This window comes from Lathyrus oleraceus, chromosome 5 (assembly GCF_024323335.1).
Source record: "Lathyrus oleraceus cultivar Zhongwan6 chromosome 5, CAAS_Psat_ZW6_1.0, whole genome shotgun sequence".
Taxonomy (NCBI): domain Eukaryota; kingdom Viridiplantae; phylum Streptophyta; class Magnoliopsida; order Fabales; family Fabaceae; genus Lathyrus; species Lathyrus oleraceus.
The window spans coordinates 560,699,179-560,716,237 of NC_066583.1; the positions used below are offsets into that span (position 1 = coordinate 560,699,179).

At 33.4% G+C, this 17,059-nt stretch overlaps 1 protein-coding gene across 1 annotated transcript; it reads right to left on the reverse strand.

Annotated features, from left to right (window-relative positions):
* Positions 1–6,439: 6,439 nt before the first annotated feature.
* LOC127086425 (ubiquitin carboxyl-terminal hydrolase 14) lies at positions 6,440–15,500 on the reverse strand. The gene is made up of 20 exons (XM_051027189.1): positions 15,253–15,500; positions 14,921–15,092; positions 14,395–14,507; positions 13,936–14,272; positions 12,198–12,292; positions 11,150–11,283; positions 11,010–11,066; positions 10,847–10,924; positions 10,442–10,496; positions 10,315–10,362; positions 9,880–9,960; positions 9,244–9,442; positions 9,097–9,154; positions 8,892–9,014; positions 8,248–8,336; positions 8,076–8,165; positions 7,433–7,600; positions 7,239–7,357; positions 7,013–7,142; positions 6,440–6,867 (listed from the first exon to the last, which is right to left on the reverse strand). The coding sequence occupies exons 1-20, from the start codon at positions 15,346–15,348 to the stop codon at positions 6,686–6,688; spliced, it is 2,424 nt and encodes an 807-aa protein (XP_050883146.1). The 5' UTR covers positions 15,349–15,500; the 3' UTR covers positions 6,440–6,685.
* Between the last annotated feature and the right edge of the window lie 1,559 nt (positions 15,501–17,059).

A 17,059-nucleotide genomic window follows, 5' to 3' on the forward strand; every position in this document is an offset into this window, starting at 1 on the left:
GAAGTCTCTAATTGAGGGTTTAGGTTACTAATAAAAAGGTTAGTAAGGAGTGGTGAGTGTTTTTCTACGTGAAATCAGAATTTGGTGGAAAGAGGAAGAGGCAGGGGCTAGAGCGTAGGAAGAGCATCCATTGAAAGAGCTTTGAAGAATTTTGTTGTAGAAATCTAAGATAAGGGTGAGAATAACCTTCAATAAGATCTTATGCATGAGGGATAAGATAGACGAATCCTTAACCTCCAATAGAGATGATGATTGTGATGATTTATGTGTGTGTTCTTGAGGAGTGATATTCTCTTGATTATATTGATGTGAATTTCGTATGAATGATGTTTGAAATTTTGAACTGTGTATGTATGTGTGTTTTCCACCATTATTGCAATAGGGAAGGTTTTATATGTGATTTGATGAAATGGTGATTGAATTGGTATGTTAATTGGTAGAATTGGGGCTTAATAAGAGTGTGGTTTTAATCTGAGAAAATAGATGTTTGAAATAAGTTATTTTGGTGTTATGAAGTGTTTGGATGGTTTTATAATACTAAAATCATTTCAAAATACGTTAAAAACTTGTTTTTTAGGCACAAAAAACTGCACAATATGTAGCACTACATACATGCTGGGAGTCGTTACATAAATGTTATGTATCGACTTCAAACTTTCATAATGTTTGTTGCATTGTCCGACAATTTTGGTCATAACTTTTGTTTCGTAAGTCCAAATGAGACGTCGTTCGAAGCGTTGGGAAGCTAACGTGTAGAGATACCTCATGAACTACTAGATGTTGATGTTTTTATAATGGTGTTATTGTTTGAATTGAGAGTGTGATGATGTCATTATGTTTTGAGATGATATTTATGACTATTGTGTTGTTTCATGTATGAAAATAATCTAATTGGGGATATTGATTGAATACTTGAGTTGCACCTAATTATATGTTGATATGATGAGATGTTAAGCATTGATAAGAAGAATGAAATATGGGAATGTCATGAATATGGATTATTTTGAGTTATGACTAGATGTTAAGCGTTGAGAAGAAGTTTGAAATATAATTTTGTTGAGGTGAATTATTAGCATGGTTGTGTTGCATTGTTGATTGATAATGTGCATTTTATGATTTTGGGTGTGATGAAATTTTGAGAGGGGATTACTTGAGTTATCAATGCATTTATGTTATGCTAAGATATGGGTCTTAACGCATTGACTTGATTATATGATCGTACATTATAAGAGTTGTGTCAAGAGGCATGTCTGTTAGTTCAGAGAGGGGACTAGTGGCTTGTCCCAAGCTTGGAGAGGGGGCTTGGAACTCGGAGAGGGGACTCGGGGTTCGAAGAGATTGGAACCTGGTTCGTATTAAGAACCAAATGGGGTTCACAGAGATTGGAACTTGGTCCGTATGAAGAACCAAATGTTAAGTTCGTACCACATTCATATGCATAGAGTTACATTAGTCGAGTTGTATTGCATAATGAGTTATATGCATATTGTTGAGTTGTGATTGGTTGATGAGTATGGGTGTCATAATTTATTATGATATACTAAGAATGAGGTTGTGTAGAACATGTTGTGTAGATATCCTACCTTGTAGTATAATGCATGTTATTATTGATTATGATTTCTCACTGCTTTGTTGTTTTTGTTGTGGTAAGTACTCCTCTTCGGGGTACAGATAAGCAGGTAACTCTATAGCTGCTTTAGAATTTGAGGAAGGCATGAGGTTGTTTCTTCATTTTTCTTTCTACGTTTAGCTTATGTGCTCTGATATGTAACACTAGGAACATTTTACGTGTTTTATCTAATATTTTTGTTAGAGTTGATGTATAATCTCATGTTTGATATTTCGATGTTTTGAGGAGATTTCACTTATGAGTTTGATATTGCCATAGAGTGCATTTGATGTTTAAATGAGTTAGTTAATGCATGCTTTATTATGAGAATTTCCACTCCAATGATACCCTAAGTAAAGGTGTTTATTGTTGTTTTTATTTGATAAAGTGTTACATGGCATGCATTTTTTGAAAAGAGAATGTGTGACATCCTATTTGATTATGTGAATACTCTGATTTTTATGTATATTAGTGCGCAGGGAAAATAGGGTGTTACATGAGTCCCCTAGAAGAGACAGCAAAAGATCCTCTTTGTATACATACACCATGGTTCCTATCAGAAGTGACTATCAGCCTAATACTTGAGGAACAACTTAGCACGTCTACCACTAACTTCGTCCCCAATAACGTAAAATGTAGCGTGAGCCTCAGGGTGGATATGGGTAACCAGGAATAAGCGGTCTTCAAAAGGAGGTAGCTCGAGAAGAGTCCCAAAGCATCATATGGTTGGCTTTAGAAAAACTAATCCTCTTCTCTGAGTCCGGGTTACAAAACTACAATGACATCAAAAGAGATGAAAGAAAAAGATAAGAGAAGGCTTCCTCTTCAATTATCCGCACCAATACTGGAAGAATTTCACATATGTCCAGCTTGTTAAATGAAATTGGGAAGGATCCATTACCAGGTGATTGAGGACTTCTACCTCAAAAGCAGTAAAAGGCAAGCGAAGATATAGAATTGAAAAAGTATATTCGTAAAAGGGAATGGCGGAATCACCATACTCGTTTTATATCCTTTCATTCTCGTTCGGGGTCAAGACACCCCAATGCAAAGATTAACCAACTTCAAGAAAGGTCTTATCAAGGTTGCCTTCTCTAGCAAAGGCAGAAACAGTGGAGGAGTAAACAGGATCCAACCATAGATATTGTGCATTCTTCTCGGAATTATGAGCACTCTTATGTGACTTTTACCCATAATGCACTAACTTCTCAGTTACATGAAAGCAACGTGTAAAAGAAGAAGATAATCGTTAAACTGAGGAAATGACTCAAAGAAAACAGCATTGACTCTTCAAGAACTATACTCTAGCATACAAAAGAAAGTATACCCCATCAAACATGGCACATCACTCGCAAGCAACACTCAAGTTTTTCGTTCCAGGAGTTGTAATGATGACACCTCTGAAAACATGTTTGAAATATGGAGCATTAAATGCGTGAATCCCCAAAAAATTGGAACATCTATTTTTGCTCTTCCAAACGTAGATGCAAGAGTAGTTGGCAGCCGAGGCGAAAGTAGCATACCATTTCCTTTTTATGCATAGACACGAGATTGGGGAGCAATTGTATTCGGCCAACCATAGCGACTCCGACCAACCACCCTAAAGGAATTGCAATATTTCTAGAATCTTTCTCAACACACGAGGACTCTCCTCCTAATGATCATAGAGAAGCTAAACTACAAGCGCATGCAACGGTTCTCCGCAATTCACTCCTAACTAATAGCAAGTTAGTTATTTCCTCTATGATATATAGAGAATGTGTCAATTCAGGTAACAAGTTTCAAATTCACTCTTTTCGCGCATACTAACTTGAGGGTTAGAGTGTTACTTGCAAGTCAGTCCCCTCCTCATCGCGCTGGAAACTCATATCACCATCACTTTTGATCTTCACGTTATTTCTAGTTCTAGAACGAAACAAAACCACTGGCAGATAGAAGAAGGATTAACTTATTTTTGGATTTGCTCTTGAATAACATGACAGACTATTTCAATTAGGCATGGCAACGGGGCGAGGCGGAGACAGTTTTCACCTCCCTCAAACACAAACCTGAATCTCAAAACAATACTCGTTCCCCGCCCCAAACTCACTGGGGATGGAGAATGAAAACTCAAACTCGTCACAAACGGGGTTCATGTTAGGTTTGGGTATCCTCGTCACGCCACCATCTATTTAGTGAAATCATTTTTTTAAAATAAAAATATTTATTTTTCTAAAATAAAATTACATTACAAATAATAAAATAATAAAATACATTTCAAATATTTTAAATAATAAATACAAATCAAAATATAAAAACATTAATCACATATTTAATATTCTAAATTATCAAAACTAAAATGATAAAGCACGTAATAAAATAAATGTGGCGGGTCCGCGAACGGATTTAGGGTGGGTACTAATGTCCTTATTATCCGACTTGTCTCCATATTTTATAATCGGAGAAAATTCAAACCCGAATCTAAGCTCAGTCAAAACGGATTTTCCCCAGCAAATTCGGGACGGATTCGGGTGTGTACCTGCGGGCATGGATTATGTTGTCATGCCTAATTTCAATATGTTTGATTCTTTTATGAAAGGTAGGGTTATGTCTTAGGTATATAGTTGAACTATTTTCACAATAGTTCGAAGAAGGTTGAGGAAATATGAAGCAGATTCAGGATTAGATTGTGAAGCCATTGAAGTTCACATGTGAGAAAAGGAAGAGTTTGGTACTATGCCTTAGTTGAGGACCTTCAGACTGTATTTTACTTCTTAGATTTTCAAGAGATGAGTGAAGTTCTTAAGAAGACACAATAACATGTAATATACTTCCTATAATCAATACATATTTCCCAATCAGAATCTGCAAAGTCATGAAGTTTAATTGGAACGGTGCTATACTAGAAAATGTGTTTTCCTGGTGATGATTTGAGGGATCTGAGAATAGTGATTGTTGTATTGAACTTAGGGGTCCAGGGCTTTGATATGAACTGACTTATGTTTTGCACAACAAAAGAAATGGTAGGTCTAGTGAGTGAGGTAAGGAGTCTTTCAATGAGTATTTTATAAGAAGTCTTTTATAAGTCTTTTAGAGGAATTCTTTCATTCTGGATATGATTAAGAGATATGAGAGATGGCTGGGCACCTAAGTAACTTGTCTTCAAGCATAAAAAAATACACCATCATATTTAATTAATGGTTTAATTTTTTTTCTCATAAAAAATATTTTAAAAAATGTATACATTTGCACATGCAATACCTCTCCCATTTCTTCTAAGTTCTAACGCATTTATATTTGAGTAGTGCATTTAATAGGAAACAATTTGAAGAAGAAATGCAAAAATGCATACATATCACAATTTTAGAGGTGAATTTTAAATTTAATTTAAATTTAATTTCCATTCAATAGAGATCATGGGATAGTAATGATAATGAATAATTGTGATTTATTCTTGCATTTTTTGTTTTTACGTTTTCTTACTAATAAGCATTTTCCTCTAGTATGCTAAAATTCTTTGATGACTCTAATTACTACCTTCTTCTTTTTCAATTTAATTTTTGTACGTTCGAGATTCGATTTGTATCTATTTTAAGATAAAAACTCATCCGATTTAAAGATAAATTTACTCACAATTCAGTTCAATTTTAAATGGTTGGATAAAAAAATCTGATTCAATCCAATCCAATTTTATACGATTTAATTCAGTTCAATTTTAAATATCTAAATTATAAATTAAATATTTATTAAGATTATAAAAACTCTAATAAAAAGAAAATACATTTTATATAATGTATACCATATTGTATCCTAAAAATTTCTATTACAAATTGAGAATACTCTACCATAGTTGAAACAAGTAAAATAATAAAAATTAATAGATTAAATTAAACTAATAAATATCAATTCATCTACATATAAATTAATAAATCATTATATTAAGAAAAATATCAAACTGTTTAATATTTTTAATAGATAGTATTTTTTGTTATAATTTCTTTTATATAATTCAAATAAAAAATAATATTATGTATAAATGACCTTATTGAATCTTCTTCGTATTAAACAAAATAACAATTAAATAACATGATTTACTCAAATATAAAAACAACAATACAAATACACACGGCTTTCCTGCTAATATTAATTAAGGCTTAGTTATAATTTTAACTTTTTTATATTTGTTCACAAATTTGATTCATCCAATTTTAATTCTTTCTCTAAGTAACATATGTTAAAAGACACATACAACTCAATACTTCTGAATCACAGATTAATTAATTATTTTCATGCCATTAATTAAATTTAAAAAATCAATAATTTCTTAAGATTTTGAGATTTTCTTGGATATTTAAAAGTGAGATTTTCTTGTATACTTACCACGGCATTTAAAAGCCACCGCATCCCAAATTTACATCCCTAATTTAAAATGAAATTAATTATTATATATCGCCAGTTTCCATTACTTTTATAGATGGTTAGAAGAAAAGTCAAAAATTTTAACATTTTTACATTCAAAATTGTATTTTAAATGAGAAAATAAGTGATTTTACACTGTCAACTAATAACGATCATGCATTCAACCAAATCAAAAATCAGAGTGAAAATTTTTAACTACTTTTATAACATGGCAAAATGACCAAATCAGAGTGAAAATTTTTAACTACTTTTATAACATGACAAAATGATATATTCCTATTAGATGACAGTATAAAACTTTTTTACCTTGTCGGATCATCACCATTAAACCCTTTAAAATTGTTATATTTTTAAAATCATTATCCTATTTGATGAGATCGCTGTAATTATCAATCGATGTCATGATGTTTTATCATAAAACAGACCTATAAATGTAGTGCAACACCGGAATTGCAATTTCTTTTTTTCTGTAAAGATCAATATCATGACTTCCTAACATGGTGTGTTTCTGGCGAACCCGGGAAAAAAGTTAGAGGCAGCCAATGAGGGTTGTTTAACAAGCAACCAAGACACACCCATCAGCACAAGTAGGTAACAGGTTGTGCCATTTTAGAACACAGTGTGCCTCTCACTCTCAACACAGTTGAAATATTCAGAGTTTGATTCTTGACACACAATCTAATTCGAGTTAAGCCTCTCAAAAAAGTAAAGATAGCCCATGTCCTTGGGAGGATTGATGGAAGCGCCTACCTTGTTGTCGTTAAAAATAACCCATCTACCGTCTTTTAAGATGTGAGCAACATAGTGACCACAATGCGTTGAGGTTCCAATGTGGCTAACAATTCCCATTAGTCGATATTCTGTGGAAAGGCATATTGAGAGAGATTCATAAGTTCGGATAAAATATAATAACATTAACCAAGACTGGTATCGGTAAAATTTTGGCTGACTAGTAAGTGATAATTCATGAATAACAAAAGTAATTAAGAAATGAAAGCAACTCACTTCCTCCTCCATCGGGTAAGTCAGCATCATTTGGACCAGATGTAGTGTTGGATGCAGTAGCATCCATGTTGGAAACAGATGCATCGGGATTGCTAAAGATCCAGTCTGTTGCTTTCTCTATGTCACCACCCTGCAGAGCAATTATTTCCATTTAGATAAGACATCTCTGGACAATGTATCCCAGCATACCCAAGACAAATAGGAGAATGTAAAGTGAGAAAATTACCGACGCTTTCAGCGCCTTTCGAGCAACGTCGTCTTGAAATCCAAATGATATTAGGGTATCAACTTTTGACTGGTCAACACTTTCAGAGCCACGCCCTTTAGAAATAGGAGCATCGATATCTAATAGACAAATATACTTCATTATTTCCTGCATATAGAGGTTAATTCTTTTCGTAATATAGAAAACAAAGATACCTGGATCATCCATGTGAGATAGTAACCAATTCATTGCCTCTTCTACTCCAGCATTTGATGTATTTATAGCAGCTTTTTGACAATGAATAAGGTGAAAGCCCATAGAAACCAGTTGGGAAACAATGTCTTCATTGGCTAAAGGTGTTTCTGAATCATCCTCGGTGGGTACTGTGCAACACAGAAAACAAATTCAAAATTTAAAATTCAACATTAATAGCTGAAAAAAAGCACTAGCCCACATAACATAAGACAATAACTATCACAGAAACTGATGAATGTCAGAATTTGTAGTTATCTGAAATACCCTTGCAAAAAATCAAAAGGTTGACAGTGCTCTTAGTTGTATACTATGCATTCATAAATAAAAGAAGTGAACACAGTTCAGTTGCAAACACATTAAAACGGTTGGTGTAGAAAATCTTCTTTTTTTCTGGATTAGAAGCATGTGTGGAAACGCAAAATTATATTATCAACGTGAGCAACCACTCAAAAACTTGGTCCCTTGACATCTCAATTGAGCAAAATCCACTAGTGAGATGGTAGAGAACCAACTAATGAAAAATGTTACTATATAGAGTCTATTAAGGACTCGGCGACCCAACTTGAATCTTTATTATCTCCAGAACCAAAATAACCTACGTACCCCCATCTGGTAGAAGCTCTTCCCCAGGTTGATGACCTTTGCTACGCATATGACTGATATCTATGATATCAGGAACATCGACATATACATCTGAAAGAACAAAAAATCTTAATGACAACAATGTCGAATAAGAATAATCTAGAAGAATAGAATCAGTGACTATAACAAGTACCGAGTTTTTTAGGTACCCATCCTTCTTCCATAACAAACTTCCGCATGTGCAACACCAGGTAATCAGGGAATGATGTCAGACCAGCCGATCTACAGATTATATTGTGTTTTGGCATCAAAATGGTTATTTAATAGACATTTTCAGTATAAAAAATGCTACACTTGGTTGTCATCTACTCGCTAAAGACAATGGTTTTACAAGACTGAGAAACTGTTTGGTTTGAGAAAACGTTTATATTTTCATTTTTCCAATACAAATCTTTGAAAACAAATACAGAATAAAAATAATGTAGCAATTTTCAAAAGTGAAAACAGAATATTTCTCAAACCAAAATAGCCAAGCTGACATTTTTATTATTGAAAGTGAAAACAAATAATAAAAACAGAAAACAAATACAGAATAAAAATAATGTAGCAATTTTCAAAAGTGAAAACAGAATATTTTCTCAAACCAAAATAGCCAAGCTGACTTTTTTATTATTGAAAGTGAAAACAAATAATAAAAACAGAAAACATTTACCCATACCAAACAAACCCTACATTTCTCATGAAACCAAAAAATAACCTATTTACTTCCATACAAAATGAACCACCATGCACAGTATTATAATTTAACACAGCTTAGGAATTCAGAAAATTGCTTACTTCACCGCTGTTGTCTTCGCTTGCAAAGCAGTGCTGTAAAAATCATGTATCTCCTCGGGAGATGAGAAGCTTGCTAGGCAAGCTTCTAAAGGCACCCTTGGACGTACAATCTCATCACCAGACCTATCACAATAAATAAATATAATAAGCAAAGCTTGGTGGCCGCAAATGAAAGAAATATTAAGATTCCTAGATGTGAACTTACACTTCTTTTCCTTCAGAAAGCTTTTCTGCTTTCAGTTTGTGAAACAATTCCAACTCTTCTGAAATTTCTCAAAAAAATAAATATGTAAGAATTAAATACAAAACCCTGAGATTTCTCAGTTTGACAAAATTTGTAACAAAATCCAACCTTTATTAGTTGCTTCATGCAATGGGATATTCAGAGAAAGAATGTAGTCATTCCTTCTATTATATGCAACTTTTCCGGATGAACACAAAATTCGATCTTCAACACCAAACTTGAAACTCCTTGCAGGATCCAGTTCAGTTTCCCCAGCATTAGCTCGTTCCACTTGGTCAAGAAAATGAAGGAAAAATTCTAAAGCATCCTAACATTCATTTGCAATCAAATGGTTAGAAGAGAAAGCAAAGAAATGCCATCACTAAAATTTGAGTATGGATGGGAACCACTTTTGTTGAATCAAAACATTTATAATTATCTACTACAGCTTACTAGTAACCAAAAGCAAATATTAGAACACCAAAATTTTATAATAATAACGGTAAGAAAACCAAACAAATCCATGGCTGAAATGCTTCCGGCATCAATTGATATTTTCTTTGATCTTCCACTGGTTTATGGCTCGGATGGCTATATACTAAGGCTCAAGTGAAAATTTTATATTTTCCATATATGCTAAGCTTAAGACTACATTTCCAATTGAGTTCACAAAGACTGTGGACAATGACTAGTCAAAAGACATATTATCGTGCGCTACTTGCAAATTTAATTCATGTTGAGATAATAAAAAGTTGATAAAGATACCTGTTGTCTCATAGATGAAAATTCCGGATGGCTGGCAGCTACTAAAGCTTTGAACATACGTGGTGGTATCCCTTCCTGCACCTAATGTTTGAAAATAGGAGACAAAATGGTCACAGAAAACAATAAAAATAAGATGAAGCATAGAGTATATGAAAATGTGAGGATAGTCAATGGCATAAATCTGTTACTTTATCAAGTGACACTTGAAGTCGTCAACCAAAACGATTGCAACATATTCAAAACCATTGTGATCAAATCTCATCTAAAAAACTTATTTCATTTCCCAAGCTGGTACAGAATATCCCCCCACCCCAAAAAAAACACTCAAGGATAAACTGTTGCTCACTGAGAAATTCCTTCAATATATAAAACTTAAGCATTCATGATGATACAAGTCAGCAAGGAATTTAGTCAACAAAGTTCAAGAAAGCTTACCGCGGATGTAGGAGTGGTTGCAATTGCAACGTTTTTGTCCTCATCATTCTGGAAGAGAGAATGTAATATAAAAAATAATGAAGACTCTAAGCAAACTTTCAAGAGATGTGTCGATACTGGTACTTACCTCAAATTGAGGAACAGAATATTTGCCAGATAGTAAACCATGTGCCAATTTCGTCCTAGGATAAAATAGGAATAATCAATATATTTCCCTTATGAAATTTTACCTAAAAATAAAATTCAGTTTTAAAGCACCACGTTATTAATAACATTTTCTTTTATGTATCAAACAGAATGCCCTACTATAATATATAACTACTGTTATAGATATGGATTATTGATGTTAATAACCAAATACATGATTACCTTACCATGCCACAAATAGAAGATTGCAGTGGCACAGATTCCATCGAATATTTACACATCAACAACAAAACATGAATAACAGAAAAGGGTAGCAGTAGCATTTAATCGTATTAAAATAGTCTAGTTTCTTACAACTGTATACTAAAATAATCTAGTTTCTTACAACTGCATATTGAGATCCACAGTTGGATCAGCAGGAGCCGCCTCAAATGCCTTCTTTAGACTTTGGTTTATATAGTACCTAAGATGCAATCATAACAATACTGAAGTAAAACTGCAAACAGGGTCCAAAGCATTTCAAATAAAAATTAGAGACATGAACCGACCTTGAAGAGAAAGATCGTGATGAAAATACAGCTTGCATAGTTGCTGCCAGGTAACAACTGAATGAAAGAAAAATGAGTAAGCAATAAAATGTCAAACAAGAACATTATAACAAGCATAGATCAACAAGAACCAACTCTACCTGTTTCCAAGATTGACCAATCCTGTAAATCCAGGTCCAAAAATTGGTTCCACTTCCTGTCCACTTTCTTGGATTCTATTCCATTCAAAATTGGTATTTTGGTCGAGTTCTTTTTCAGCAGTCGTCATTTCAGTCTGATTATTAGAATGCGGAGATTTAAAAGAATTATACACACAATGATGATAATGCATACTTTCAACCAAGTCTTTTAGACAGTTAATACACCAAAAGTGTACTGCTTAAACATCCATTTAAACTTTCTTACAAAAAAGGCCTATTATAGAGTAATACACCAAAAGTAGTTGCTTATACATCCATTAATAACTTGCATGCTAACTCTTGCTCAAAAACCTGATATCTCAGGCTGAAAAGGAGAGAGTTTCCTATTTGGATTTCGTTGATTAGATGTGGTAGATAATAAATTACAGTAATGGAAATTGCAAATAATAATCCTAGAACCACCCCAAAAATTAATAGGTCTCTTTGACCAAACAAGTGCATTCCTTATTTCAAAGAGCAAGCTCTAGAACTATGAGAATTTGAACTGTTTCAATCCCAGATTATCTAAATAATCTTTTGTAAAAGGCCAAAAAAATAAAATAAAGCATATAATTTTGCACCATTGGGAAGAGTCCAATGCAGAACTTTGTTCTACAAAATACCTTTTACAGATATTTTGCTACCATATAAAACATTCATCAAAGAGAAGTGCTAAGAACACTTTTTTTAACACTCTCTCCAACACTCACTCTTTTATTGATGAAACACACGTGGGTCCCTCACTTTGGAGATAGGTCCCACATAAAGTTGTAGGACAGACATGTGTTTCACCCAATAAAGAAGTGAGTGTTGGAGAGAGAGTGTCGCTAGAATTCCTCTTCATCAAATTTAAAGGAAAAAGGTGCGATATATCTTTTAAGATGCACCGTCTCAGCTCTAAATCATTCTAAAGAAATGAATTCCCATTTCAAAAGTAATAATGCTTGAAGAATCTATCAAAAAATATTCGCCTATCACGGAAAATACTAATCTAAGATAAAGAATTAACCTTTTGCAGTGATGAGAAATCAATCCCAAAAAATGCCAGATGTTGCGCTAAAAGTGGGTCCAACACATTCTCATCCTCCGGATAGGAGAATACATCTGAACTGCCACAATATATTGTCCAGAATTAGCACACATTGCAAATTAAATAAATAAATTGGCACTATATTGACGATACATATTGTGAAGTATAGAGTTCAAACTATCAAGGGTAAAGGTTATCTTTTCCAAAATATAAGCAACTCTAAGATAGCATTTGGTAGATGGGTTGAAATCAACTATAATAGAACATGAGTTTTATGCAATACTAAGCACATATCAGAATTAGAACAGAATGGAAGGTAAAGTAGTGGTATTTGGTTCCACTAAAAATGACAACCAAAATCAACAGAACAGCACAAGTTGTTCCATTCAGTAGAAGTTCAAATGAATTTTTCCTTAACACCATGTCATTATCTAAAGCTTGATTGGCATGATGATTTATAGTCTCGCTGAATTTGAAACTGAACACTTCATTTCATAAAGTTTAGCTACATCAAAATCGTGTTTTATGCTTGATACAATCAAAAATGACAACAAATTCAGCAATTGCCTAGCACATAATTTTATTTGGTTTCCTTTATCGTCAATTATTAGACGATCATTCTTCTGATTTACTCTTTTACCGGTGCTTCTACAACTTTTCTACACACACGCCTAAACCGCATAAGGTAGGGCTCTACAATATATTCTATAATGCTTTCATTTGTTGATAAGTATTTATGTAAAAGATATATTCTGAGTATAAGGAATATTAGATAATTAAGATAGACATGATATTGTAGTTATCTTATACTACCTCCATCCCTAAATATAAGACCCTCTAGAATAAAACACGGGAATTAAGAAAGTTGGTTAGAGTATTAATTTACAAGTTTATCCTTAAGAGAGATAATTATTTAATGTTTGTGTAAGAGTATTTAATGTTGATTGTACAAAAATATGTAATATAATTAGGGGGATATGTGTAAAAAAATAACTAATACACCTTGAAATGTGAAGAGGGTTTATAAAAAGGGACAAGAAAAAAACTCAAGAGGGTCTTAGAATTAGTGACGGAGGTAGTAGTTAATAGTGTGATTGTATATTGATTCTCTCAAAGAGCCTGTACAATAGAGTTTTTGTGGTGCAGTTTAAAACATGTTGTTTCACAATATTATACCTTTGTTTTCTCCCATTTAACATGGTATCTAGAACCTATTTTTTTGCAACTTGGGTTCTCTTGTCTTGATTTTTAATCAATTACCCTCTCCAATAGCCTCACAATACGGATTGTGAGCTTAATCACCCTATAATTTGGTGTTTTTTATGTGATGTCACCCGTGTTATAGATGGGGTCAAGGTCAGTATATTTCTACACCATTCGTTTGGCATACTCTTGGCTATGTTATATTCAATCCATTTTTTCAGCACGTTTACACAAGAACAGTGTTTTATATCACAACGTTTAACCTTAGTCTTAAATTCCATGTTTATGTTTGACAACTAAGAATCAGGCTTGCATAATCGATTGGCTAGAATGCTAGACCATTATAAAACAAACAAAGCTTAGAAACAAACATACCTATTCAGCGCAAAGAAATAAGCATATAGCTTAATATTAACCTTTAACGGCAATAGATTAAATCAAGCTCTACAAGTAAGCTATTGAAACTGTTTAAAACACAGGCTTGTCAAAATAAAATAAGCTGGTAGGGTGTCACCTGCTGCTTCCAGATCAGCAGTAATAGTCCCAAGCTTTACAGCAAGTGGGTAGCCAGTCTTTTTATAATGTTCAACAGCATGGTTGTTACCACCACTTCCATCCCAATTTTTCCTCCCACAAAGTATCACTCCATCAGTCAGATTTAACCAAAGATTGTCTGTCTTGTCACACTGGGAACATTTCCACCCAGATGGAGGAATAACAACACTATTGTCAATTTGCTGTAAGTTCATTGCATAGACACTTTCGAGTTTCCGATCAGCAGTCCAAGATGCAACTTGCTCCTTCCGTTCAGCACCCGCATCTCGCAATATAGCATCAGCAGCCAACCTTACCTGAATTTTTTCCAACAAATGATATATAGAAATGAAACTTCTCCACAGCACAAGCCTATCTCTATGAATCAAATTCTGCAGTTAATAAAAATAAATAACCAAAAACAGCACGCAACAAATACCTTCTCCGGCAATTCGACAGAAGGAAATGAAAGAGAAACATAGTCAGGTAATATAACTATATTATGAGTTTCTTCATATTCAGCATCATTGTTATCAAATCCCCCATCAACACCTACAAATTAACACATTGGATTGAACTGTGTTATCCATAAATTGTTTTAAAATATCAGAAAACAACCAACCCAACAACTCCATGAATCCAATGGGCCAAAACCTATCATGGGTAACATTAACAAACACATAGTTTGGATTGGATTAAATGAACTTATCTAACATACGCACTTGTGAGTCTGTATGAGAAAGCTTATGATATGTTCACAAGACGTTTCCATGAGCTCTCCGGAATAGCTTGTGAAAACAGTTTGACATTATTTTATCTTTTATTGTAGAAACAGCTTATACATATGCATTAATCATAAGTGTTTATGCTATAAATACTCAATTAAGTTGTATATCTAAACAGGACTCAATAGTGAGCAACAACTAAAACAAGATATAACATTAACCATGACATAAAACACACACCAATAGCCAAGAGAGTAGGTTTCTTTGAAGGCCTATCTTCTGGAACCAACTTCTTAGTCTTCTTTACATGCAAGTAAACAGGATTTCCAGTCTTTTCAAAGTTCCAACCAACGTAATCCTTTCCAAAAGCAAGAAACGTAAACATGTCGATGAATAACCCACCATCTGAAATCTGAAAACAAAAAATCCAAAACCATAGTCTTTCAAATTTACAACAATGATGAGTCAAATGTGGACAAAAAATGCGATTTCAATTTCAAATTAGAATAACGGAATCATCAAGCAAATTGTTGAAGTGAAAAAAAACAATGGGATTGAAGGTAAGAATTTACAGGAGTGTCGAAAGACAAGCAGCACTCTTGCTTGTAGACGCGATTGGTTGGCTCCGGAATTCGAACACGAGAAAGATTTGATCGGAGCAAATCCATTATCGTGGTGAAGCAGTAGCAGAAATTTGCGGGTTTTGGAGAGAAGATTTTCGAACAAGGGTTTTATAGAGAGAGAATTACTGTTTGCCCTAACCTATCAAGTTTAGTATCTTTGGAATAGAAATGAAGCAAACTATATACTCTCTCTCCATCTCAAGATAATGAATAAATCATATACTAATATTGTCTAAACTAATAAATTAGTAATGATATCCTTTTGATAAAGAATTAATTGAAATACTTAAGAGTATGACTGAGAGTGTAAAAGGATTTTATACCGTCACTTAATCTTATAGGTTAGATATTAAAATAAATTTGATATTTATTTTAAAAATTTATAAAGTAATGCAAACAGGTGATAGTAATGAATCGATAGTATAAATCTTTTTACATTGTGGATACTAATTAATCCATTTTGATAAAATATTTATTAAATATAATGATTTATAAATTATTACAAATAAAATTATAATATAATTTCAATAGACAACAAAAATTAATAAATTGTATGATATTTTATTCATTAATATAAACAAAAATAATCATTTTCAAATATTTTTATAATAACATTTTTAATTAATTTATAAGTAAGAAAATTTTCCTTCTATACATATTTATTCCATTATTGGTTTATTTTTATAAATTTTAATTAATAGCATATATTTTGAGTAAAACTTTGTAAAATGATGAGTTAACTAAAAAATGACTCTTTTTATGTATTTGAATATATTCTATTTAGGAACTAGAATTAGGTGAAAGTTGGTGTTGAGGAATCTTGGATCAGTGGTGTTGATTTCTGATATGGTGGCGCGGAGGTGGAACTGCAAGGTTAACACTCTAACGCTCAAGTCAATTCAGAATTAAATATGAGTGTCGTGAAAAGTAGAGATCTTAAAGTATACCTTGCATTTCGCGTCACGTGACTTTATACCTTGGATCCTTTGGAACGGATTGGCATCAATTTTGGCCTTAGCTTTTTGGGCTTTTGGCCGATCCATAATAATTTTTAATAAGGTTTGTCGGGCGTTACTGGGCGGAGGAAGTCGTTAGCAGTCGTGGTTGGCCTCTAACAATGTTGTTCGCTTCGAACTATAAGTGAAATGCTTGGAGTTAGTTGAGAAAGTAGTGAAGAACAATTGCATTAAATGTTTCCCATCATCGAAACGTTTCGCTCCTTTCTCTAAGCGTGTGGCCCAATGGGTATAGGTTAGGACATGATTTCCCTACCTAGGATGATTGAGTACTTGGGTCCTTTGTTGCTTCTTATGAGACAGTTGGCCTACTACCTTCGGGTCTTTTTCCTACTTTAGATTTGGGTCGTTGATTATTAATTGACTTCCTAGTAAAAGTTAGGTTTTGCTCCTAAGGTCTCTTTTTGCTTTCCTGTTATTCCATGCTCACTTCTTCTTTCTAGGTTTGGCCACTAGTTTTCTTGCTCAAGAGTTAGGCATTATGTTGTTTATTTATTTGTGATTTCGTCTTTTCTCCATTTCTCCTATATATGTATGTCATTGTTTTTTATCGACGTATGGTGATGGCCAACCTATGGTTTGTGTCCGTAAATGATGCTCTTGAGCTCACTAGCGAATAGTCGTCATCGTCTACAAGAGTGAATAACCCTAAACTTATGGAACTTCCCTACAAACGGAATTTCCCTACATTCGCCCCAAATACGCCTCAAGGTAATTCTGGTTCAGGGATAGATTCTTAT